The sequence below is a fragment of the Notamacropus eugenii genome, chromosome 3, assembly GCF_028372415.1.
Source record: "Notamacropus eugenii isolate mMacEug1 chromosome 3, mMacEug1.pri_v2, whole genome shotgun sequence".
NCBI lineage: Eukaryota > Metazoa > Chordata > Mammalia > Diprotodontia > Macropodidae > Notamacropus > Notamacropus eugenii.
The window spans coordinates 353,619,947-353,644,819 of NC_092874.1; the positions used below are offsets into that span (position 1 = coordinate 353,619,947).

Sequence of the window (24,873 nt, forward strand, 5' to 3'; positions counted from 1 at the left end):
ACGTGTGCATCCCCCTAAATCCCCTCAAGCCTCAGTGGGGGCCAACTGAGGCAAACGCAGATTCCCCGGAAGCCTTGCTGGGGGCTGATCAAGCTAAACACAGCATTTGTGAATTTGACCCTAAGGTTCCCCCCAAGCCTCAATGGGGCCAGTTGAGGCACACATAGCATTCCAGCTTGTGCATTTCATCACATTTACTGACCAAGGACCATCTGCTTTATAGAACAACAGACAAAGAAGGCATATTGCCAGCAATAACCTCACAAGTTCACATCACCTATCCCTGTAACCGACTGCGCAGTCTCAGTGGATGTCTACATTATTTATCATTATATAACACTGTGCAAGCATAGTGGAGATGTTTTGAACCATTACTGTGGGAACTCATATCTAATATCTGGGAAAGAGATTGTTATGGCTACAGATCCTAGAAAACTGAACTCTGAGAAATAATAACAAAAATTCACTTTACACACACTAAAATTCACCTTACACTAAAATCCACCTTACTTACAAAATAATTCATGTATATTAAAAGTACTATAAGGTTTCTCTCAATGTGCAGATGGTAAGTGAAGGCAAAGTACTGCAGTAGGAAGTAGGAAGACAGAATAACAATAACTATGGTAAAGGATACAACAGAATAACAAAGTGGAAGTGCAAAAAGTGCTTTGTGAAGTCTGAGGATCATTTTCGACTGGGGCAAGGGAGTCAAGGATGAGTGATGGCTTCACGCAGAAGTGATGTTTAAAGTTGGGCTTGGAAAGACAGAGATTTCAACAGATGGAGATGAAGACATGGGCCCAGTACTGCATCCATTGTACCACCTAGCTGTTTTATTTTTTATTTTTTTATTTTAATTTATTTAACTTTTAAAATTCATTTTCACAAAATTTTGGGTTCCAAATTTTCTCCCCATTTGTCCCCTCCCCCAACTCCTAAATACCGGGCATTCTGATTGCCCTATCACCAATCTGCCCTCTCTTCTATCATCCCTCGCTTCCCTTGTCCCCATCTTCTCTTTTGTCCTGTAGGGCCAGATAACTTTCTATACCCCATGACTTGTATTTCTTATTTCCTAGTAGCAAGAACAGTACTCGACAGTTGTTTCTAAAACTTTGAGTTCCAAGTTCTCTTCATCCCTCCCTCCCCACCCATTCCCTTTGGGAAGGCAAGCAATTCAATATAGGCCATATCTGTGCAGTTTTGCAAATGACTTCCATAATAGTCATGTTGTGTAAGACTAACTATATTTTCCTCCATCCTATCCTGCCCCCCATTGCTTCTATTGTCTCTTTTGATCCTGTCCCTCCCCAAGAGTGTTGACTTCAAATTGCTCCCTCCTCCCACTGCCCTCCCTTCCATCCTCCCCCCCACCCTGCTTATCCCCTTCTCCCCCAGTTTCCTGTGTTGTAAGATAAGTTTTCATACCAAAATGAGTGTGCATTTTATTCCTTCCTTTAGTCGAATGTGATGAGAGTAAACTTCAAGTTTTTCTCTCACCTCCCCTCTTTTTCCTTCCACTAAAAAATCTTTTGCTTGCCTTTTTTATGAGAGATAATTTGCCCCATTCCATTTCTCCCTTTCTCCTCCCAATATATTTCTCTCTCACTGCTTAATTTCATTTTTTTCAGATATGATCCCATCCTATCCCATTCACTCTGTGTTCCCTGTGTGTGTGTGTGTGTGTGTGTGTGTGTGTGTGTGTATGTAATCCTACCAACTACCCAGATACTGAAAAGTTTCAAGAGTTACAAATACTGTCTTTCCATGTAGGGATGTAAACAGTTCAACTTTAGTAAAGTCCCTTATGACTTCTCTTTGCTGCTTACCTTTTCATGCTACTCTTCATTCTTGTGTTTGAAAGTCAAATTTTCTTTCCAGCCCTGGTCTTTTCATCAAGAATGCTTCAAAGTCCTCTATTTCATTGAAGGACCATTTTTTCCCCTGAAGTATTATACTCAGTTTTGCTGGGTAGGTGATTCTTGGTTTTAGTCCTAGTTCCTTTGACTTCTGGAATATCCTATTCCATGCCCTTCAATCCCTTAATGTAGAAGCTGCTAGATCTTGTGTTATCCTGATTGTATTTCCACAGTACTTGAATTGTTTCTTTCTAGCTACTTGCAATATTTTCTCCTTGACCAGGGAACTCTGGAATTTGGCCACAATGTTCCGAGGAGTTTCTCTTTTTGGATCTCTTTCAGGAGGTGATCAGTGGATTCCTTGAATACTTATTTTGCCCTCTGGTTCTAGAATCTCAGGGCAGTTTTCCTTGATAATTTCATGAAAGATGATGTCTAGGCTCTTTTTTGATAAAGGCTTTCAGGTAGGCCCATAATTTTTAAATTGTCTCTCCTGGATCTATTTTCCAGGTCAGTTGTTCTTCCAATAAGATATTTCACATTATCTTCCATTTTGTCATTCTTTTGGTTTTGTTTTGTGATTTCTTGGTTTCTCATAAAGTCATTAGCCTCCATCTGTTCCATTCTAATTTTGAGAGAACTATTTTCTTCAGTGAGCTTTTGAACCTCCTTTTCCATTTGGCTAATTCTGCTTTTGAAAGCATTCTTCTCCTCATTGGCTTTTTGAACCTCTTTTGCCAATTGAGTTAGCCTATTTTTCAAGGTATTATTTTCTTCAGCATTTTTTTGGGTCTCCTTTAGCAAGGTATGGACCTGCTTTTCATGCTTTTCTTGCATGTCTCTCATTTCTCTTCCCAGCTTTTCCTCCACCTCTCTAACTTGATTTTCAAAATCCTTTTTGAGCTCTTCCATGGCCTGAGCCCATTGAATATTTATTTTGGATATTTGGGATACAGAAGCCTTGATTTCTATGTCTTTCCCTGATGTTAAGCATTGGTCTTCCTCATCTGAAAGGATAGGAGGAGACACCTGTTCACCGAGAAAGTAACCTTGTATGGTCTTATTTTTTTCCCTTTTCTGGGCATTTTCCCAGCCAGTGATTTGACTTCTGAGTGTCCTCTCCACACCCACCATGCCTCCAGATCTGCCCAGCCAGTGCTTGGGGTCTGAGATTCAAATGCTGCTCCCCAGCCTCAGGGCTTTGGGCGGGGGTGGGGCTGCTATTCAGTGTGAGATTAAGTTTAGGTGCTCAGGTAGGGGCAGGGTCACCCCACGGGCTCAGTTCCCTCAGAGGGTTTATGCAGAGACCTTCAACAATGGATCTGGGCTCCTGCCTGCTTTGGGAGCCCTTGTCTGCTGCTGCCTCTGCTGCTGTCTCCCGGGGGGGCCTGAGTTATGGGGACACCCCACTCCCCTCTCAGCCAGCCAAAGAGACTCTCTCACTGACCTTTAGCACCTGTGGGTGGAAGGACCTGCACTGCCATTGGAGATTCTGTCCCTGGAGCCTGCTTGGATCCGCTCCTCTTGGTGCTGCGCGGCCAAGGCAGGGCTGGGGTCTGTTCCAGGTCCAGTGGGCGATGGACCTTTCCAGCTTTTCAGGTCCCTCTGGAACAGAAATCTCCTCCACTCTGTTGTTCCATGGCTTCTGCTGCTCCAGAATTTGTTGGGAGTTCTTCTTTACAGGTATTTTATGGGCTGTGAGTTCAGAGCTAGCATATGTGTATCTTTCTACCCACTTAGCTGTTTCTTGAGATCTATGTTCAGTCTCCTTCACTTGAATATGTACTACATTCAAGGCATTGTGCTAAATGATATTACAAATATTATTTCATTTGATCCTAACAAAAACCCTACAAGATAGGTGTTATTATTATCCTATCTTACAGTTGAGGAAAACGAGGCAAACAGAGGTTAAGTTGCTTACCCAGGGTCACACAGTTAAGAAGTGCCTGAGGTCAGATATGAACTTGCCTCTTCCTGACTCCAAACAAACTACTTTCCCCACTAGGCAACCAACTGTCTCTTAGCAAAGACCATTGTTTTGTCTCTAAGATTCAGTCTCAGGCTTGCCAGGTATATATGCTTTAGCTACCAGACATTCATGGCTGAATGGTGACTGGATGGGGATACAGGTGCTTCCTTCCCTTCACTCCTTTTAGGAAAAGGTTTACAGTTTCCTTTTACCTGTAACCTAGGGGAATATTGTCCTTCCCGTTAAAGTCCCATCGAGTTATTGCCTCTTTCTGGTCACTGGCTAATAAAGGTTTTGCTTTGTCATTCCTAAAGCAGTCATCCCCAAAGTACACTTCAGTTCTGAGCCACACATGACTAGGTAGAAGAAACTTAGGGGCTTCATCATTTCCAAAGTGCTCAAGCACAGATGGTGGGCTATCAGGCAAGGAAATTCTATGAACCACCTGGTTACACATAGAAGAAACTTTTAAAATTTACTTCTTTAAAAAGCTAAGGAGGAAAGTAGGGAAACCCAGTATGAGGCAATGTTTGACTATGCTGATTTATAAGAATTAATGTTGTTTTTCAATATTTAATGATAAGATAATAATTCTCTTCAAAAGAAGGAGGCACTTCTGGGAGTCAAAAAGGCAGAGGAATCAGTAAATCACTGTAACTCTCCTGTATTCACTTCCAGAACAACCATAAAATAGGGTCCCAAAACAAATCCTGGAACAGCAGAACCAGCAAAAAGATGGAGTAAAATAATCTTTTAGCCCAACAAGTTTGGAAGATTAGCAAGAAAGGTCCATCTCACTTAGGGAAAAGGGGAAGCATCCCAGAAAAACAGCAGTGAGCCCCACTTTAGCAAACCAAATGGAGATCCTGAGTCCCAGTGTGGTGTGGAGCAAGCAAGCACCAACACCAGGACCCCCCACATGCATTAACATAGCCAGGAGAACTGCAGACTCCAGTTCCAAGAACTACCATAAGCCTCAGTGTAGCCCCAGGTAAAGGGGTATCCTAATATAACATAAGTAGACCAGGTATCCTAATATAACATAAGTAGACCAGGTATCCTAATATAACATAAGTAGACCAGATCTCCATGTGCTTCAGTGTAGCCTTGGGGAAAGAAAGAAGCCCTGGGACTTAGCACATGCCAGACATCATCACTAAGACCCCAGCTCAGTACCATGTAAGCTGTCAGACCCCTAAGGCCTTCATCAGTGCCAGACAACCCTCTCACCCCCTCAACACAGTACCAGACACAAGGGTCCCCTGGGGTCCTCAGGGCAAGATCAGTGCAACACCAGGTAAACAGCCAGGATTGGAAGCCCTTGGCACAAGAAACCTGAGAGACCCCACATGCAGAGCTCAAATTTAAAAGAAACAAAAAAAAAGATGAGCAAAAAAAAATAAAATAAAAAACAATGTGACTGTAGAATGTTATTATGGAAACAGGGAAGATCAAGGCATAAACTTAGAAGAGGACAACAGTGTCAAAATACCTATGGGCAAAACCCCAAAGAAAAATGAGAAGTGGTCTCAAGTCCAGAAAAAACTCATGGAAGAGCTCACAAAGGAGTTTAAAAATCATATAAGAGAGGTAGAAGAAAAAGTGGGGAAAGAAATATGAGTAATGCAAGATAATTATGAAAAAAGAGTCAATGCCTTGGAAAAAGAAAACAACTGCTTAAAATGTAGAATTGGCCAAATGGAAAAGGAGTTACAAAAATCCATCGCAGAAAACAACTCCTGAAAGAATACAATTGGTCAAATAGAGGAGAAATTGCAAAAGCTAACTGAGGGGGAAAGGAAATCTTAAAATTTAGATAAATGGAAGCTAATGACTCTGAGACATGAATCAATCAAACAAATTCAAAACAATGAAAAAATGGAAGAAAATGTAAAATATCTCATGGAAAAAACAACTGAACTGGAAAACAGATCCGGGAGAGACAATATCAGAATAATTGAGCTACAATAGGAGGGCCTGAACAGCATCTTTCAAGAAATTACCAAGGAACACAGCCCTGATATCTTGAAACCAGAGGGTAAAACAGGCATTGAAAGCATCCACCAATCATATCAGGAAAGAGATCCCAAAATAAAAACTCCAAGGAACATTATAGCCAAATTTCAGAATTATCAGGTCAATGAAAAAATACTACAAATTGCCAGAAAGAAACAATTCAAATATCAGGCAACCACAATCAGGATTGCACAGGACTTGGAAGCTGCAACATTAAAGGATTGGAGGTCATGGAATATGATATTCTGGAAGGCAAAGGAGCTAGGACTACAACCAAGAATCACTTATCTGGAAACGTTAAGCATAATACTTCAAGGGAAAAAATGATTATTTCATGAAATAGAAAGATTTCAAGATTTTTAAGGAGAAAATCAGAACTAAACCAAAAATCTGATCTCCAATATCAAGATCCAAGAGAAGCATAAATAGGTTAAAAAAATACCCAAAACATAAGGGATTAATAGAGTTAAACCATTTATATCCTTACATGGGAAGATGATACTTATAATTCTTAAAAATTGTATCACTAATAGTACAGCTAGAAGGAATAAACATAAACAGAGGTCATGGGTATAAGGTGTATTTGAGGGAATGACTTAAAAAAATTTAAGGGATGAGAAAGGAGGAGTACAATGGGTGCAAGAGGGAAGGGAGAGGTAGAATGGGGGTAAATTATGTCACATGAAGAGGCGTGAAAGACATACTAGAGTGGTGGGGAAGATAGGGGGGTGGGTGATGAGCATCACTTAAACCTTACTTTCATCAATATTGATTCAAAGAGGAAATCATATCTACAATTAATTGAATGTAGAAATCTATCTTACTCAACAGGGAAGCAGGAGAGGAGGAAATCAAGCAAATTTGGGGCAAGAACTGACAGAAGGGAGAACTGATCAGGGGAGGTGGTAGACAGAAGCAAAACACTGGTGAGGAAGGAAAGGGTGAGAGGAGAGAGAAGATGGACAGATGGAAATACAAAGGTAGTAATCATAACTGTAATGTGAGTGAGATGAACTCTCTCCAAAAACAGAAGCAGATAACAGAGTAGATCAAAAACCAGAATTCTATAATATGTTGTGTACAAGAAGCACACTTGAAGCAGAGAGAAAGACATAGAGTAAAGTTAAGATGCTGTAGCAGATTCTATTTTGCTTTAGCCGAAGTAAAAAAAAAAAAGTGGGGTAGCAAACCTGATCTTAGACAAAGTAAAAGGAAAACCAGACCCATTTAAAAGAGATAGGGAAGGGAACTACATCTTGCTAAAAGGTAATATAGACAATGAAGCAATATCAGTACTAAATATACATATGCACCAAGTGGTATAGCATCCAAATTCTTAAAGAATAAGTTAAATGAATTACAGGAAGAAATAGAAAAACTACTAGTGGGGCACTTCAACTGTCCTCTCTCAGAACTCAATAAATCCAGTCGAAAAATAAACAAGAAAGAAACTAAGGAGATAAACAGAATGTTAGAAAATTTACATATGACAGACCTTTGGCATGATTTAGACATAAAGGGTAACACCATAAGCAAATTAGAAGAGCAAGCAATAGTCTACCTGTTGAATATAGGGGAGGGGAAAAATTTATGACCAAACAAGATAGAGGGCATTAAGAAATATAGAACAGATAATTTTGATTATATTAAATTAATAAGCTTGTGCACAAACAAAATCAACACAACCAAGATTAGAAGGAAAGCAGAAAGATGGGAAACAATCTTTACAGCAAGTGTTTATAGTAAAGGTCTCATTTCTCAAATACATAGAAAATCTAGTCAAATATACAAGAATATAAGCCATTCCCCAGTTGATAAATGGTCAAAGGATATGAACAAGCCATTTTCAGATGAAGAAATCAGTTATCTATAGGTATATGAAAAGGTCTCTTAATCACTTTTGATTAGAGAAATGCAAATTAAAACAACTCTGAGGTACTACCTCATATTTATGAGATTGGCTAATATGACAAAGAAGGAAAATGATAAATGTTAGAGAAGATGTAGGAAAATTGGGACACTAATGAACTGTTGGTGGAGTTGTGAACTGATCCAACCCATTCTGGAGAGTAATGTGGAGTTATGCCACCAAACTGCATACCGTTTCTTGCAGCAATACCACTACTAGATCTGTATCCCAAAGAGATCATAAAAAGGGAAAAGGACCTACATGTGCAAAAATATTTATAGTAGCCCTTTTTGTGGTGGCAATGAACTGGAAATAAAAGGGATGCCCATTAATTGGGGAATGACTGAATAAGCTGTAGTATATGACTGTAATGGAATATTATTGTGCAATAAGAAATGATGAACAGACAGATTTCAGTAAAACCTGGAAAGATTTGTATGGATTGATGCAAAATGGAACAAGCAGAACCAGGAAAACATTTTACACAGTATCAGCAACACCGTGTGATGATCAGCTTTTAGCTCTTCTCAGCAACACAATGAGCCAAGATAAGTACAAAGGACTCCTGAAAGAAAATGCTGTCCATATCCAGAAAAAAAAAAAAACACACCAAAAACTGATGGACTCTGAATGCAGATCAAAGCATATTTTTTCACTTTATTCTTTCTTGTGGTTTTTTCCTTTTGATCTGTTTCTTCTTTCACAACCGTGATGAATATGGAAATATTTGTACAGGATAGCACATGTATAAATTATATCAAACTGCTTACCATTTTCAGAAGAGGGAAGGGAGGGAGAAAAATTTGGAACGAAGCTCTTGTAAAAATGAATGCTAAATTTTTTTTTTGACATGTAACTGGGGAAAATACTAAAAAAGTAATACAAGAGAATGTTATATACAGCAATAGCAATATTGTTTTAAGAACAATTTTGAGTGACTAAGTCATTTTGACTATTGTAAGTACCCAGTTTATCTACAAAGGACCTTTGAAGGAAGATGCTTTTCGCACAGAGAGAGAGAACTAACAGAAGTATGTATAGAATGATTGATTTTGTGTGTGTGTGTCTAATGGTAGTTATCTTGGAGGGGAGGAGGAAGGAAGAAAAACAGGAAAAAATACAAGACAACTTTATTATATATTTAAAAGGAACAAGTTGTAAATAATAGACTTACAATTTCATGTGCAATCTTCTTTTTCCCCCTTCTTATTCTACTATGTTATGGAAATGTTTGTTTCATTTCTTAAATTCAGAATAAAATTTTAAAAAGTAATAATCATTAAATTGTTATAACTTCAAAATAGTTATTCTTAATTACATAAGCAACAAAAGGAGCATATAAGTATTTATTTATTTATAGGTATTTCATGTGCCTGTTTGAATTATGGCCTGAGATATAAATTTCAATATTTTTCTTTATTTTCATACTTTCAATATTTAAAAGGCATAATAATTTGATAACTTGGTTAAAGTTCATGTGTCTGCCATGAATGATCATATAATTAGCCAAAGTAGGAAGATGCTAAATATTTTGAAATCTATAGTCTCTTTTTTGCATCTGTTTTTTCATTTATATATATCATTTATCTCAAGCAACAAATAAATGAGTAATTCATTTTTGTTTTTTTAATTTTTAATATTTAACAATTTAGACAAGTAGTTATGCCGTAGAGATATAATATAGCATCTGTTTTGAGAAAAGTTCCACCCACAAATGTATTAGCACTTTTCCATGAAAGATTTATTAAAGGCAGTACATGCTCCCCTTACTAAAGATATACGTATCCCTTGACATGGTCCACATTTCTTTTAATGCTGATTCAGTCATCCAAGTGTCTAGTTACTTCCCCCAAAAGTTGAGGGGAAGCTAACATTAGATACATTTTCTGAGCAAAAAAAACATCTAGGCTCAGGACAGATTACATACAGTAATGAAAACGCAGGAAATAATGTTTCATATGAAATATTATATGGAGAAAATGCTTATTCTTTAGATCTTACTGTTCTTTTCCTCTGTTATAGTTAGGTAATATCCAGTCTTTAACATTTCGAGAGAAAAGTGGGTGTCTGTGTGTTAGATTTCTTTGGTGACTACTGAATACCTTTATTTGACGGTCCAGAATTCTATAGATTAAAATCTAGACCGGATCACAAAATTTGGAAGAATGGATTAGACAACTTTTTTGTATGTTATCTTCAAGCCATGCAATCTTCCTAACAGGAATTTTTTCAGTAATATAAAACTCTTAGCAAGCTCCATTCTTATCAGAGTTTTTCCTTTTCTTAAAATCTAAATGATTATCAATCTAATAAGTTTAATATGTCCTTTCTATTGCCTGTACTGTCCAGAAACACACTTAAAGATTGTGTAATAAAAATCCACCACTGGAGGGAGTCTGGGCGCTTTCAAACAGCTCAGAGACTCAGAAATCCTGAGCGAGGTCGAGGGAAATAGAAAGAAAGGATGCGAGAGAAAAAGCTAATGTGTTCTATTGGAGTAGTATGTACAAGGCAGGAGTGGCAGGCTTTAGGGGCAAAATCTAATTTGCTCTCTTTTTTCTTTGATCCAGCCCTTCAACTCTTGTGACAATAAGAAAAAATACAAAGGGAGGTTTGAGACTGCAACACCGAGAGAGAGAGAGAGAGAGAGAGAGAGAGAGAGAGAGAGAGAGAGAGAGAGAGAGGGAGGGAGGGAGGGAGGGAGGGAGAGAGAGAGAGAGAGAGAGAGAGAGAGAGAGAGAGAGAGAGAGAGAGAGAGAGAGAGAGAGAGAGAGAGAGAGAGAGAGAGAGAGAGAGAGAGAGAGAGAGTCTCCAGTGGCCCCAGCGTGGCACTAGGGAACAAACTGCAAAATTGCAGCAGTCTCTGTGCTGTAGACTTTCCCTCTGGACACAAGACGCACAAGTCCCTTGACGTCCTCAGGTGAAAACCCAGAGGCACTTTAGGTGATTTGCGCAAACTTTGCTGCCAGGTTACTATGTTTCAGTAGCCAGACAAATGCAAATATCTAAGTATGTCTATAAAGTCGAAGACGAGGTGGCTATATTCTTAAGTAAAAAAGAAACCTTTTCTTCGCTCACTCATCCCTTCTTCTTTTCTGCATCCCCCAACCACCCTGCAAGTGTTAATGACATTTTTCGCCCTCAGGGAAGTGGGATTGAAGACAGCCAAGCAGTTGCCGAGAGGGGTATGAATACATTCTCTTAGCTGAAACGTACAGGGTGTAAAGTATTTCTAATCGGATCACTTGCCGCATTAATGTCCTCTCGGCTGCGGGTTTGCACTGAATTGTAATAATTTTCAACTGTGATTTCTCAGAATTTTTAAAAAATACGTGTTTTCAGAGCACCATTTAAAATCAATTTAAAGAAGTGTCTCCCTTCCCGTTTATTAACCTTTAAATCACTGGTAAGAAGTAAAGGGACATGAGTCTTTTACTTCTTACCAGGGGATATCTGGTTTTTCAGACAAACAAACACCAAGAGATATAAAATCTTAAGATGAAGGGACTGTATTTTATAATAAAAATACAGCTGTTACTGCTACGCCCCAATCAGCAGAGATTGTGTCACCGATGGAGAGCTGGAAACACACTTTGTCCTCTGATAAAGGGATGGGAATCCACTCTTGGAATGACACCCCCTCCTATAATTATATCCCACTCCTCCAACTCCCTACCCCTTCCCCAGCCCCGGTTGCTCTGATGTAAAAGGTGTCGAATCCTTCGAACATTCTAACCGGAATGCAGCATCCAAAGGGTTACTCTCAGTAGCCAGGCTCCAGTAGTGGATCCAGGCCACTCGGATCTCCCAGTAATTCAATTAGTCAGGTTGCAGGAAGGTGGGGCCGGTGTTTTTGGAGGGGGGAGGGGAAGAGATTAGGAAAACGCCTCTTTTTCGTGTTGCAAACCAATCGGGTTGTAGAAAAGAGAGGGAAAAAAAGCAATCTGTAAGCAAACAGCAGGCTGCTCCCTGACTGGCTGCTCCTGCAAATCCCCCTTTCCCAAGTAAACTGCATGAAAAAAAAAACAACCACATGATCAACCAGCAGCGCCTGGGTTCTGAGCTTGCTGGCTGCATCTCCGCTGTGCACATATTCCGAAAACATCCACGCATACACGCCAAGCAGCTTCCAGATCGCTCACACATGCAGGCATATGCATGGATATAAAATATATATGCTGCATACGTACTCGCATATTTTCATTGCACAGAGGGCGCCCAGCTTTTGGATGGTCCTAGGTTGCTGCTGAAGTCGGATTTACACGCAGGTCATTGCGAAGGGGGCGTGACTGTTTAAGATTTTTTTTCTCCTATAAAGCACCCCCCCCTTTTTTTTCCATACTGACTTTTGCCCCCCTCTCCAGTCGTTGAAATCCTTCACTGGTTGCCGCTGTGCTGAAGTTTATATTCATTTTCTTGCAGGGTACGTTTCTTTTTTTATTAGGAGGGGGGTTGAGTAGCAGTGTGATTCCCCCCTCTTGTAGCTGCTTTTTTTTTTCCTCCGGAAAAGAAAAGGGAGCAGCTGCCGAAGAACAAGATTTTCTGATGTAGTCATCGGTGAGGTTTCTCTCTCTCTGCTCTTTTTCTGATTTGAAATTGATTTATGCATTTTTCCAAGTTAATGTTCCTGGGATTGGACTCGTTTTAGCCAGAGACACTTTGACAGCTTGCTCCGGAGATGTTTGGATCTCGGTTTATGCCTCTATTTCCATCTCAGTCCTTGTGCGGACAAGGCAACTGACACCAGCTTTTCCCAGAGTTTGTCGGATTCATATAAAATTATTTTTTTCATCCTTCAAGCAAAACAGTTTTATTTGTGTCGACTTGATTTGGCATCATAGCACTGCTCGGATTGGTTGGTTTTTACATCTGCTGTTTCTTACACTCTTGGATGCACCCACAGCTCAGCAAAGAAAAGATTACGAAAAAAAAATCCCTATCAAGTCTCCTCCAACACACCGGGTGTCTCCTCTTCCTCTTCCTCCTCGACTCCTGCTGCCGCTGCCGCTGCAGAAACCACCGTTTCATCTCACTTACCGCAGCCAAACTCTACGGGAGCATTTTTGTTGGATCAAGGAAAGGACGAAACTTTCTTAAAGGTTTGGGTGGCACTGCCATTCCTCTTCGACCCAACTACTTTTTAACCATTTCCAGGACCTTGGCAGAGTGAGATTGAATTCAGCCGTTTTGTTTCCCCACCCATATTTGCTCCTCGCAGCCTCCCCGAACCCGCAGCATCTACTTCCTCCAAGACTTCCACGGGTTTGGTAAAGCAAAGGCGAAAGGGTGGTGGTGAGGGCAGCCACTCTTATACCCCAAACCAACCACTTTCCTTGGGCAGTTTTGTTTTTCTTTATTTTATCAACTAACCAAATAACTTTGAACGGAACAAGGCAGAGCGAGAGAGAAGAGCCAGCCCCCGTCAGCTTCCACTGCCACCCTCAGCTGGAGGTGCGCGGTCCAAGCCGGGGTGGGTGGCTTGGTGTATGTCTCGCTGTGGCTGCTGTACCGAACTCCCGGTGAATGTGCGCGGAGCGCCGCCGCCCCCTCCTCGTTGTGCCACCGCCACAGCCCGGTTCGGCTCCCACCTACCCCTCCCGGGGTGACCAGCCTCCTCCCACTTCTTAAGAAGCAGATTTGGCATCCTCCGGCGCTCCCCCTCCCAACCCCGAAACACACGCGTGTCTTCTGCCTCTTATTTTCTTTATTTCTTTCTTAAACTCCCCGCTCCCTCCCCCCCTCCGGGGGGTGGGAGAGCTCTCTTGATTTCAAACCAAATCTGTGCTTTTCCCCTTTACTCTGTCTACTTTTCGTTCCTTCGTCCCCTCCGTTGTGTTCAAAAGACCCCTCTCTTGCTCCTGCCCCCTTTTTTTCTTCCTCCCCCCTCCCCCCTCCCCCGCTCCCTCTGGTTTGTGTTTTTCCCTGTTGGAGGGCAGTGATGCTGCACGTGGAGATGTTGACGCTGGTGTTTGCGGTGCTGTGGATGTCTGTGTTCAGCCAAGATCCCGGCTCCAAAGCTGTCGCCGACCGCTACGCGGTCTACTGGAACAGCAGTAACCCCAGGTAAGAGGGCGCTGGCCTCCCCGGGCCCGCAGGGTGGGCGAGAGGACTGGCATCGCTCTGTGCAGGAGGAGGAAGACAGGCTGGGGGGAGTGAAGGAACGCCCGGGGCGCCGACCTCTCAGGAAGCCCAAGGACTAGTCACTGGGGATGGGAATCCTGGCCGAAGCAGCCGAGAAGGAGCCTCTGACTTCCTTCTTTGTTAAGTGCGCCTGGAGAAGGCCGGCGGAGACCGGGCTCACCTGGCACTTGGGAGCCTTAGGGAGGACACGCTGGGGAGCCCTGGGCAGGAGTGAGAGGCAGGCGGGGGTTCTCCTTCCTCCCTCCCTCCCTCCCTCCGCTCTGTTCGGGACAAGCCGTGCTCTCCCTTCCCCCAGCCCCAATTTCCTTTCTTTTCCTTTAGCGGTGCACTTGGAGTCCGCAGAGCCCCAAACTTTTTTGGGTGCGTGGAGCGCACGGGCAGGGAAAGCAGGGAGTAGGGGAACGGAAGCTTTCCCTTTTCCTTTAACCCAGTAACTGAGGGTAAACACAATAGCGCATCCATCAGTCTGCTTCCTCTGACTTGGCATTCTCTCTGCCCTTGCCCTGCCCCCCTGCCTCGGGCCTTTTTTAGGATGGCAAAAAGTTTGTTCTGATACAAAGGTTACGTCACGTATGCCAAGCATGTTCCTTTTTTCAGTAGCCCCCTTTGCCAATTCGCCGAGATAGGGATCGCTAACCTTTTGGTCCCACCATTCCCCGCCCCTCCCCAGAAAGAGAAGGGAGGCATCTGAAAAGAGAGGCCGAAATGTCGGTTCCGTCCACCGCGGGTGTGGAGCGGCTTGAGTCTGCTGAGCCAGGGCGATCTCGGGGTGCTTTAGGCCTTCCCCACTCAGAGCGGACCCACATGGACCAGATCCGTCTCGATGCTGTTAGCCACCCGCTTCGGCTCGACCCCCGGGGGCCAGGGGAAACTCATCAGGGCACTGACTGCCGTACAATGGAGATAAAAGCTGGACCGAACGGGTGGGAAACAGAGTCCGCATGGAGAGCGCGGCTTCCCGGGCCAGCCGCGCCAAGTGCCCCGCTCCAGGAGAACCATGTGGCTGCCGCGAGCTCTAAGAGCCCGCTCCGGGAGAGGGAGGTCCAAATCCCGATCCCCGCCTCTTCTCCGCCCGCTCCATTGTCCCGGGATGAGAGGGAATCCCTGCTGGAGCCAGGGCTGCCCAGGAAGGAAGGGTGAAGATAGGAGAACTTGTCCTTTGGTGGAGGAAGATGATTTCCCCTCGGCCGCCAAGAATCCAGCCCAAATAGAATTGTTAGTGATACATGCACAACAAACATTCCTAAAGCATTACGTGTGAGTGTATACGCAAACCTCTCTATCTATCTGGTGGGACAGGGCAACCTATTTCATTTCTGACATGGCACTTAGCACTATTAGAAAAAAAGAAAGAGAAGCCAGAGGAGGTGCCTTTTATTAAACCTGACAAGACAAATGGGACAAACGCTCCAGTTGTGATGGTGTGAAAAAGCAAGGCTCATTATGTAGGGTCGTTTATTCCCTTTGGGCTTTATTAAACAGTGTTTATGAAACGGAGGAATTTATACTTTAAAAACTTGAAGTGATCACATTAGGTGAAACAGCAGAAAAATAAGGTGGTTTAACTTGGGTGTCCTTTACCGTGTTTTGTTCTTTACCCTTCTTTTCACATCATCCTAAACACCGTGAACCTTTTCTCCCTTAGTATTTACTAGTTTTGATATCTGACTTATCTTTTTTCCTCGTTAAAACTGGTGGGACAACCCCCCCTCCCTTTTTTTTAACCTGTCAAGCTGGTCTGAGTGAGTTTGAGGACATTTTATCTTAGGTTATCTCTGTTTTATGTTCCTGATACTGCTGTTTGGTTTGAGATTAGCACATTGATTTTTGTCACAGGTCATGTTTTTTAATAGATCTGCCTTGCCTGCAGAAAACTATTCTGCTCAGTATTCCATGGTGGGTTTGAAATGGCTGAGACAAAGTTAATCTGTAGAATTTTAAAGTGCCCAGAGTTTTCTTGTCAATTGAGTATTCTAATGTGAGGCTTTTCAGCGCCTCCTTTTAGGTTTCTGGACCAATTTAATACTGACAAAAAAAGGCTGATGTTTTTTAAAAGAGATGCATATTTTACATTTCATGAAGTACTGTATCCGTACCAATTTATCAACGTGATTTTTTTTCTTGCTTTTTCCCCCCCATTGAATGGGATGGAAAACATGTCTCAGAAATGTAAATAGTGAATAAAAAGACATTCTCTGTTTCATCACTTGTTACCAAAGAAGAAAGTTAAAGAATCAAACCCAGTAAAATAGCTTTTAAATAAAATCCAGTAGTAAAGGGTAAAAGATTATATGAAGAAATATATTTCTGCCAAATGTTTTGCACATCATTTGCTACAGTATTTTAAAAGTCCAGTGCTTTAAACTTTTCTTTCTTCAGTAATATGCATTCTGCAAAGGAAGATATCCATGTTTTTAACATTATTTTATGTAATCAAATTGGCTTGTTTAAGATTTTACCAAGCCAGTAATTCAATGGCTAAGTAATCTTTTGAAACAAAATGGATAGCTCTAATTGCTTCTATAGTAGCTTTTCATTTGGCTCCAAGAGGGAAAAAAAGTTGACTCAATACAAGAGTGGCAACAATGGGTATTGTATAAAATGTAAGTAAATATTTTGTATCAATATGATATTACTTAAGAAAAAATGTTTAGATAAGTTCAGAATTTAATTTGCTATCTTGATTGAAGGGTTTGGATATTCTATTGTGTAGTTTGATGAGTAGTCAGTTGGCCTTATAGTGATACATTGGAACTATAAACAGATACAGAGAGAAGAATGCTAACTTTACTGTTAGAAAAAAAGTGCTTAGAATCTATGTTTATTTATCTACTCATTATTGAGAAAATCAGCTATTTTCTAAGACTGATAACTTTTAAGAGTTGCCAGTATTTGTAGGATAGTGGACAGAATTGATTTTATGTAATGAATAGGATAGAAATCACTAAGATTGGGCAATAGCAGCTCAAATAGACAGTTGTGACAAAGGCATCTTCTATGAGTTTATTTTTTATTTTTTGCAATATTTTGTTAATCCTACCTAAATACTGAAGGTTGTAAAAATGATGTTCAGTTATGTATTGTAAATTCTGCTCTATCATCTAAATAACATTGAAAAAAATGTAACCTCCAAAGAAAAAGATTAAACCTTTTTGTATCTTATTTCTTAAAGAACTCTAAAAGCTTCCCAGTAATTTTGTGTAGATAGCTAGGTATGTGAGTTAATTTACATCCATTCCTTAGTTACTTTAAAAGTTATATGATATAATTATGACTTTTGGAAACTCTTAAAAATTATGATGAGTTATAAATACATTAGTGCTTATCAGTAGGGGGAAATGTCCTTAAGTTAAATAGAATGAGTATATGGAATTTTTCAAAGTATGTGCTGAAAGCATACTTAAAGTTGTCCTCTGCTGGTTGACATTAATGTATGGAGTAGTGAAATAATGGGAAATAAGAAATCACTGTTGCTAAATGTGCCTAGTGTAATTTTAGGAAAATCAATTTCAGGTATAATTTTTTTGTTCATAGTTTATGTTATTAATAAGGTGTGTGGGAGCTTTCCTAAACAGGAAAAACCACTTTTGTGCATTACCACTTAAAGAATAATTACTAATCATTCTGAAATAATCAAGTTTTTTCTTTACCTTATTTGCAATCTAAGACTTGTGAATTAATTATTTCATACTATGATAGTGAAAACTTGACACAATTTTGCTTTGTTAATATGACATTTTGATGTTGTGAAAATGGTGTGAATTCTACCCATTGTTCAAAACCAACACTGTTCTACTACTCCATGTTAAATGGAGAAAAGAGTAATATTTCCCTCTCAATCATACTCCATTTGACACTTTTTCTCATGAAATTCATATATATGTCATATATATTTTTCTGAGCCATCTTTTTTCTTATTGTCCACAAATTCCTAATTGAATAAAAAAAAAAGCAAGCCAAATTGTTACACTTAGATTCTATGAGTTTATTTTGAGGAGAGAGTGGAATATTGTTATTAATTTTTAAAGAGTTGAATTGTGGAACTTTAAATAAGTTAATTTCTCTTACTTTGGGGATTTTAAAACATTTTAATGATGTTTACACATGTTGAAAACATTCATAGAGTCAGAGTAAATTGTTAGATGTATATCATCATGCAATACATTTTAACATTTATAGAGATCTTTTTATATATATGGGGCAGATTTGACAAATAAAGCATGTACATACTTTGAGTATCTTCTTGTTCCCTGAATTTATCTGAACACTTCCAATTATTTTCTTTATGAGTAAGACTAAGATACATATATCTGTTGTAGAACTTACACATTCCATCATACTATTATGATTTTTAAACTATATCGAAATCAGCCAACTTCCTGGTATTTTGAAAGTAGGAGAGAACATTAATAGTATCTGTCTCTTGAAAGGATATTCTGCTTTGGCATTTTCAAATTGAGATCAAAGATCTCAAGCTGCACAACTTCCACTTAACTGAAAGTTCTGCAGAAGACTCTTCACCATTCAGTAGTAGTTCCCACCCCCACTTAGTTGATTTTAATGGTGACAGGATGACTGGAAGAATACCTTGTTGCCTTATATCTTTCCACCAATGAGCAGTGTTTTTATAGGCCTCAACTTTTGAAGGCTGCTAAGGGGTAAGAGAAAGCACATAGTTAAAGGGCAAATTGCCTTCCTTAAATTCTTGCCATTTTATCTTGTGCAAATGCCCTCAGAAAAGGCATTTCATTGCTTTCCACTCACTGGCCTGGTTTCCTGTTGGATGGGGACAGATAAAGATGAGTGTTTCTTTCTCTCCCCTGTTGCTATGAACCAAGCAATCTACCAGCTACATGCTGGGCTGAGAAAATGAATGAATACAATTAGTCCTTCAGGAGTTCTGCACTTTCCTGGCTTGGGAAATATATACATACATATGTATGTCCACACATACATATAAACATAGGTGTAATTATGTCAAACATATCTTTTGCAAAGGAAGTGAAAGCTTTAATTTTAACAGGAAAATAAAAATAGGTAAAGATAGCACTTTTTGTCATGCAAGAATTTTTGTAAATGAAGAAAATTCATCCATAAAATATTAAATAAATCTCCACTTAGTTTTAACTCCTGATTTGTTTTCTTTAAAAAAAAGCAGAGATTGCTGATACTTTTTGTTTGACAGCCCCTCGTCCTTTCCATTTTTATATATTAGCAATCTCTAGATTTTGGTACAAACATTATGTAACTATCATGTTTTGTTCAAAATAAGCACTTAGCAATGACTGTCAGACATTATTGTGTATTTGTGAAGCTTTCCCAAAGTGAATCTGTTAAAATACTGCTCTTTATTGGGAAGTTCACAATTTTGGGGAAACAGTTTCCTTGAATAAAATGATGGACCACTTCTACATCCCAACTTCCCTCCCCCAAATCAGCATTTCTTGTAATGCAGAAAAATTTAGTGAAAATCATTCTTTTAAGTTGGAAAATTTTTCTTTTTTCTTCTGTGATAAAGTTCGAACATTTTGAGAAACAGCTGTTAAAAAAAATCACCTCAAACTTAGTTTTAAAAAATTTCAATGTACTTTTTCTATTTGCTTTTTATGGTAAGTAGTTTCATATAGGCAAATGTCAACAAATTACTATAAGTCCTTTTATTTTGATTTACGTTTTAGTCAGTTTCTTAACCTTAATCTTGAGCTGCTTTGTGGAAAAGTTTAAAAACTGATCATTCTGATGTTCAGGTATTTCTGAATGATTTATTTTTACTACTAAGAATTTAGAGGTCTGGTTCAAGTTTTTCTGTTCTTGTGTTTTAAAGTCAGAAACACAACAAAATGAAATGAAAAACATTTTGAATTTATTATGACAAATTTTCTTTGAGTATTACAGTTACACTGGGTAGAAACGATTCAGTAGAGCTGCTTGTACCTCAGTATTTCTTCTGGTAACCTTAACCACCTCCTACTGTGTTTCAAAAAAAGAATATATAATAAAATAATTGAGCCTATACTACTAATCTTTAAACTAAAAGTTTTCTGTGAATCTAAACACTGACTTTTAAGGTTATAAAATCTAGTTGTCAAATAGTGAAATATTATCTTTTGATATATATATATATATATATATATATATATATACATATATGCATTGTGTATGGACATATACTTCTACCGAGAGAGAGAAAATATGAATGTGTTGTGCAATGTTTGTTGTTAGATCAGCTTTCACTCAGGTGCTAGTCTATCATTTTTAATAACAAAATAAACCTTTGTTATCTTCAGAAACACCCTTCAAGAGTTTGACAGTGGTGAGGTAGAAGAAAATACTCTCAGATCTTATTTTTCATTCAAGTGAGAAATAAAAATTAGTTTTTTTTTATTTTCAAAATTACATTAAAAGAGAAGGAAATGTATATAATTGATACATTTACGCTCTGCTATCTGGCATCCTAGAGTTTTTCTGTGATTTGTTTCAGTTGTGAGGTAGAACAATAAAATTACACTGCAAGGAAGGATTGCCTAACGTCTAAATTTTCAAAAATTTTATTAAGTGACTTGGTACAGTTGAATCGTTAAGGCAGCATTTTCCTCACTATTCTTAGACTGTTTCCCTCTCGTTCTCTCATTTAAATTAGTAGTTCTGTATATATGCTGCACATATATATGCATATATACACAATATATGTGATGTACATATATATAGATATCTGTCCATCTGTCTGTTTATATCTATCTGACAGTCAGTCTGTCTGTCTGTCTGCCTGCCGCCTTTATCAATGGCCAAATAGCACATTTCCATTACAGAAAATATGCAATTGGAATTTTTGGGTCAGGTGACATCACTCTCTATTTGCATTGGACAACCATATTTTTAGCAAGCTGCGGTTAGGTGGGATTTATTTTCCGCTCCACTTTCGATGAATAAAATCTATTTTTTGTAGACATGTTTGGTGGCATGGGCATATATACACAAAATGTTGAGATGCCTTACTTGCCAAAAGGTAACTAAGTCGTTTTTTCTAGGTTGAAAAAAGACATTTTCATTTTCAGTTTTATCAACCTCTTTAGTAGCAGCCATCTTGTTTTAAGGCTGAATGTTTTTCATTCATGGAAATATCTCAATATGAGTGTGAATAATACTAGAAAAGGACTAAGTCATTGGACAGTTATTTGGGCAAGGAATCTTCAAATATCAGAGACATCCATCAGTTCATGAAAATATTAGCTCCCTTTTTTGTCTCATGAGGTAGAAGCATTTTTTTTGAGAAAAGAATGTTTTAATTAGCAGCACTAAATTCAAATGTATGCACTTTTAATGTTAAGTGATAGCTTGTATTACCATTCATTTTATAGTTTTAACCACTAACATTTGTTCTTAATTTCAACAAAAGAGTATATTTTAATTGGTTATCCTGGTTCTTTTTGTCAACCTCACTCAACCTCAAGTAGTTTATTTAATTTGCTCTTTGGTAGTATGTATTTGCTAACTGGCATATTTCCTAACCATACATCGGTAAAAAGCATTCTCTTCTAAAGGGAGATGCTGATGGCTATTAAAATTTAAGCATTTGAAGATTTTAAAGTCGCATTATACAGTAAGAGTTTCATTACAAAACCTCCTTCTGCATCATTTCCTTCCACATTTTTATTGTTCTTTACTAGAAACACTTATGTAATTGAATTCTTTAGTGATAGATGAAATTATCAGAATATTGTATGCTAACAGTACAGAGTTCCACAAAGTATTGTTTTTCTTTCTGGCTTTAACAGATTCTAGAATTCCAGAATAACTATTTTGGAGTTTCATGAAGAATTAGAAAAGCTTAGAGTGTACTTTGTTTCATGAACATCTCTGGTTCTTCCAACATGGCTCTATTATAGAAGTATACCTGCTGTGTCATAAGATTAATTTCAAATGTAGTTCAAGTCAGACAAAGTGAATTAGCAAGTCATACCCTGAACATCTGTGCTATAGACTGACATGAGTGAATTAACAGTTGTATTTCTAATGATTTAATAAAATCTACTAATATCATTTCCAGAATTTCCAAAATGACTAGAAAGAACTGGATAAGTAAAATTCATGTTAGTTTTTTCTTTCTTTCTTGGGGGAATGGATTGAAGGGAGAGGATAACAGATGCATGTCTCATGATAACAAATGGGCTCCTTGTTTCAGTCCAGGTGTAAGTGTCAACAGCTTTAACACAGAAGAACTTCTGTTATGTGGATAACCATTACTTTGTTAAAAAAAAAAAAATTAACCACCCAGCAGAGGAGTCCAAACATCCAAATGTTGAAAATGACCTTTCTATTTTGAATGAACTCAAAAAACATCATCTGTTTTGTTTTCCTGCTGTTCCAAGCTGCCAAGGTGTTAGCATTCAGATGTCCTGTCAATTATTAGTGTATGTAAAATCTGTAATTTACAACTAGTATCTATTGCCCTTTTTCATCAAAATGCGTATTATGGTGGTAAATGAAGTGGCAATATCTTCTCTCTATAAAAAACAAATTTGAATGAAATCACTTCATGTTTTACTTTTGTTGCATGGTTTCTGTATATATTATTAACATCCTTTGTAGTAGTGGTAGATTGTTTTTTAATGTTTATAGAATCATAAGGAGCAAGGAGAGACTTGAGTATAAAGTGGGTTTGACCTAGATCGATTTTGTCCTTATCCAAATCAGATACGTGTGGTGGTGGGTTTTGTAGTTGAGATTTCTCTTTATTTATTTATATTTTCTATAAACAATAAGATTTGGAGAAAAATAGAGGGGAAAAACTGCCTAGTTGGGAGCATTTATCCCATGTGTTTAACAATTAGGTTAAACAGAGTGAGAACAAATGAGCCTAGTTCCCCCTCTATTGTTTCAGGGCAAGAAAAAAAGAAAGATTCTGGAATTTGGAAGCAGTGACCTTCTGACACACACACAGCATGGCTATTACACTGTCACATCAAGTGTCTTGAGCCACCATAATGTCAGCCTACATTTTTGAAGTTACTGACATGAGAGGTAGCTGCTTGTAGAACTGGAGCGCCTCATATTGACTTTGCAGTTATATTCAACTTTCCAGTATCATACTTGACAGTTTCATTTTAAAATTCTGAAGCTTATCATTTGAGAAACATGTTTCTTTGGTCAGTTTAGTCACAGATTTTGTAACTACTATATAGATTCACTAACTCTGTAGTTCTCTTATACATACTTGCCTCTGAGAATAATTTCATTCATCTGGTTTGGGGGAAGGTATGTGACAGGGGGAGGCTCAGATGTAGCATTCTTCTGCTAGCAAAGTGCTTGTCTGCTTTATTTAGTTAAAACCTTTCCCCCCCAAATAGATGAAAGCAGTGGTTTGGTTAATGGCCATTTCCTTCAGAATGTGCAATCTTACCAGTAACCCCTGGATTCAGACAGACCAGGAAAGGAGGGGTGTTTAGAATACTATGACATTCAGTTTTTTCTTCATATATTTGTTTACTATTATTGCTTCAATAAACTTTTATACCTTTTTTTTTCCCTCTGGGGGCTCCATTTATAAAAAATTAGTGATCCAGCACTAAGAGGATGCTGATTCAAATAGTGTCACTCCTGACAGGGTTTTGAGCCAAACCAGAGGAAATAATAGGGAAATGAAAGCTGCCAAAATGTGTCTTCCAATTACTAATTAATCAAGCGATAAAGGACCTTTGTGAAAGATCCAGTGTCAGCTATGACAGCATCTCCGGGGCCCTTGATTTTAAGTACTGTATAAAACAAATTAGCACAATCCACAGGGAATATGGTACCCAGTTGTTTCATATCACCACTGAATTTTTTAAACATGTTGTTAAGAAGCAAAACAATCCTTCCTCCAAAAACAAACTTTTCAGCTGTGTCTCAGACTTTCCTGTTTAAAAATGGTATCAGGAGATGGAGCTTTTCTAATTATTTTTTCCACTTGTTAATATGCAATACCTTTCTTCATACCATGGATAATCAATCATATAATTTTAGATTATCCAGTCTCACCCCCTTAATTGAAAATTTTTGTGTTATCTTTTGGTTCTAGGTCTTGGTTTTGGTGCTACACTTAATTCAACTTACAAAAGTCCTAACTTAAATATAATAATTGTTATATCATCAGGAATGCCATACATCAATATTTTGAGCATCACAGTACTTGAAGAATGAGATTCCTTCTGCAAATATGAATAGAACCCAGAGCTACCAATCTCTTTTGGCCCTGCTCCTACTATGGCTGTTGGACCCATCATTAAACGCCTGTTATTAGTGTATTTTTCCATAGCATTTACAACATACCTTATAACATAAAAATAAAGGGGTCCTGTGTGGAGCTCTGGCTGTCAGGGGAAAAATGAAAACTAATTACACACTCTGCTGTCACCACTGTCAACTGTGCTCCTGGGAAAACAGCAGTGTGACAAAATGCATGGATACGTATTCTACTGCATATATGTACATCCGTTTAACAATATCTAATGATGTAAGTTTAGGTGATAGATCTCCAAAGGAAATATTTTAGATTGGACCTCATCTACTTTGGTTTGGTAATTAACAGAGAGAAGCAGAAGGAGCACTACAATAGAGAGGGATCTTTTCATGTGCTCTTTTTCATTACCTCTGAATTATATGAGGACTGACTGGATACATAAAAACAATAACTAAGCTTTATTGCAAAGTACTTTACAGATATTATCTCATTTATATTAACACACTCATGTTATGTTAATAGGTATATTTCATTGTTTTGGGGATGCAACCAGGATAATTTTTGATGCTGAATTATCTATTCTTAATCCTATATCATCCTTTAAATAATTCCCTTTGTAGATTTTAAAATGATGGAGTTTTTTAGTTATGCTTATATTTTATGACTACTTCTTCATTATGTAGTTACTACTCTTTCAGTCTGTTAATTACTTGCTCTCCCCCCACCCCAGCCCTGTCTTCCGTGACTTTTAGTT

At 38.6% G+C, this 24,873-nt stretch overlaps 1 protein-coding gene across 2 annotated transcripts in view; it reads left to right on the plus strand.

Moving 5' to 3' along the window:
- Window positions 1-11,772: 11,772 nt before the first annotated feature.
- EFNA5 (ephrin A5) overlaps window positions 11,773-24,873 on the plus strand; it is a 329,974-nt gene continuing 316,873 nt past the window's right edge. For both annotated transcript variants that reach the window (XM_072597279.1, XM_072597280.1), the window contains exon 1: window positions 11,773-13,822. In XM_072597279.1, the coding sequence (XP_072453380.1) occupies window positions 13,698-13,822 (125 nt within the window). In that variant the 5' untranslated portion in view covers window positions 11,773-13,697. The remainder of the gene's footprint in view (window positions 13,823-24,873) is intronic.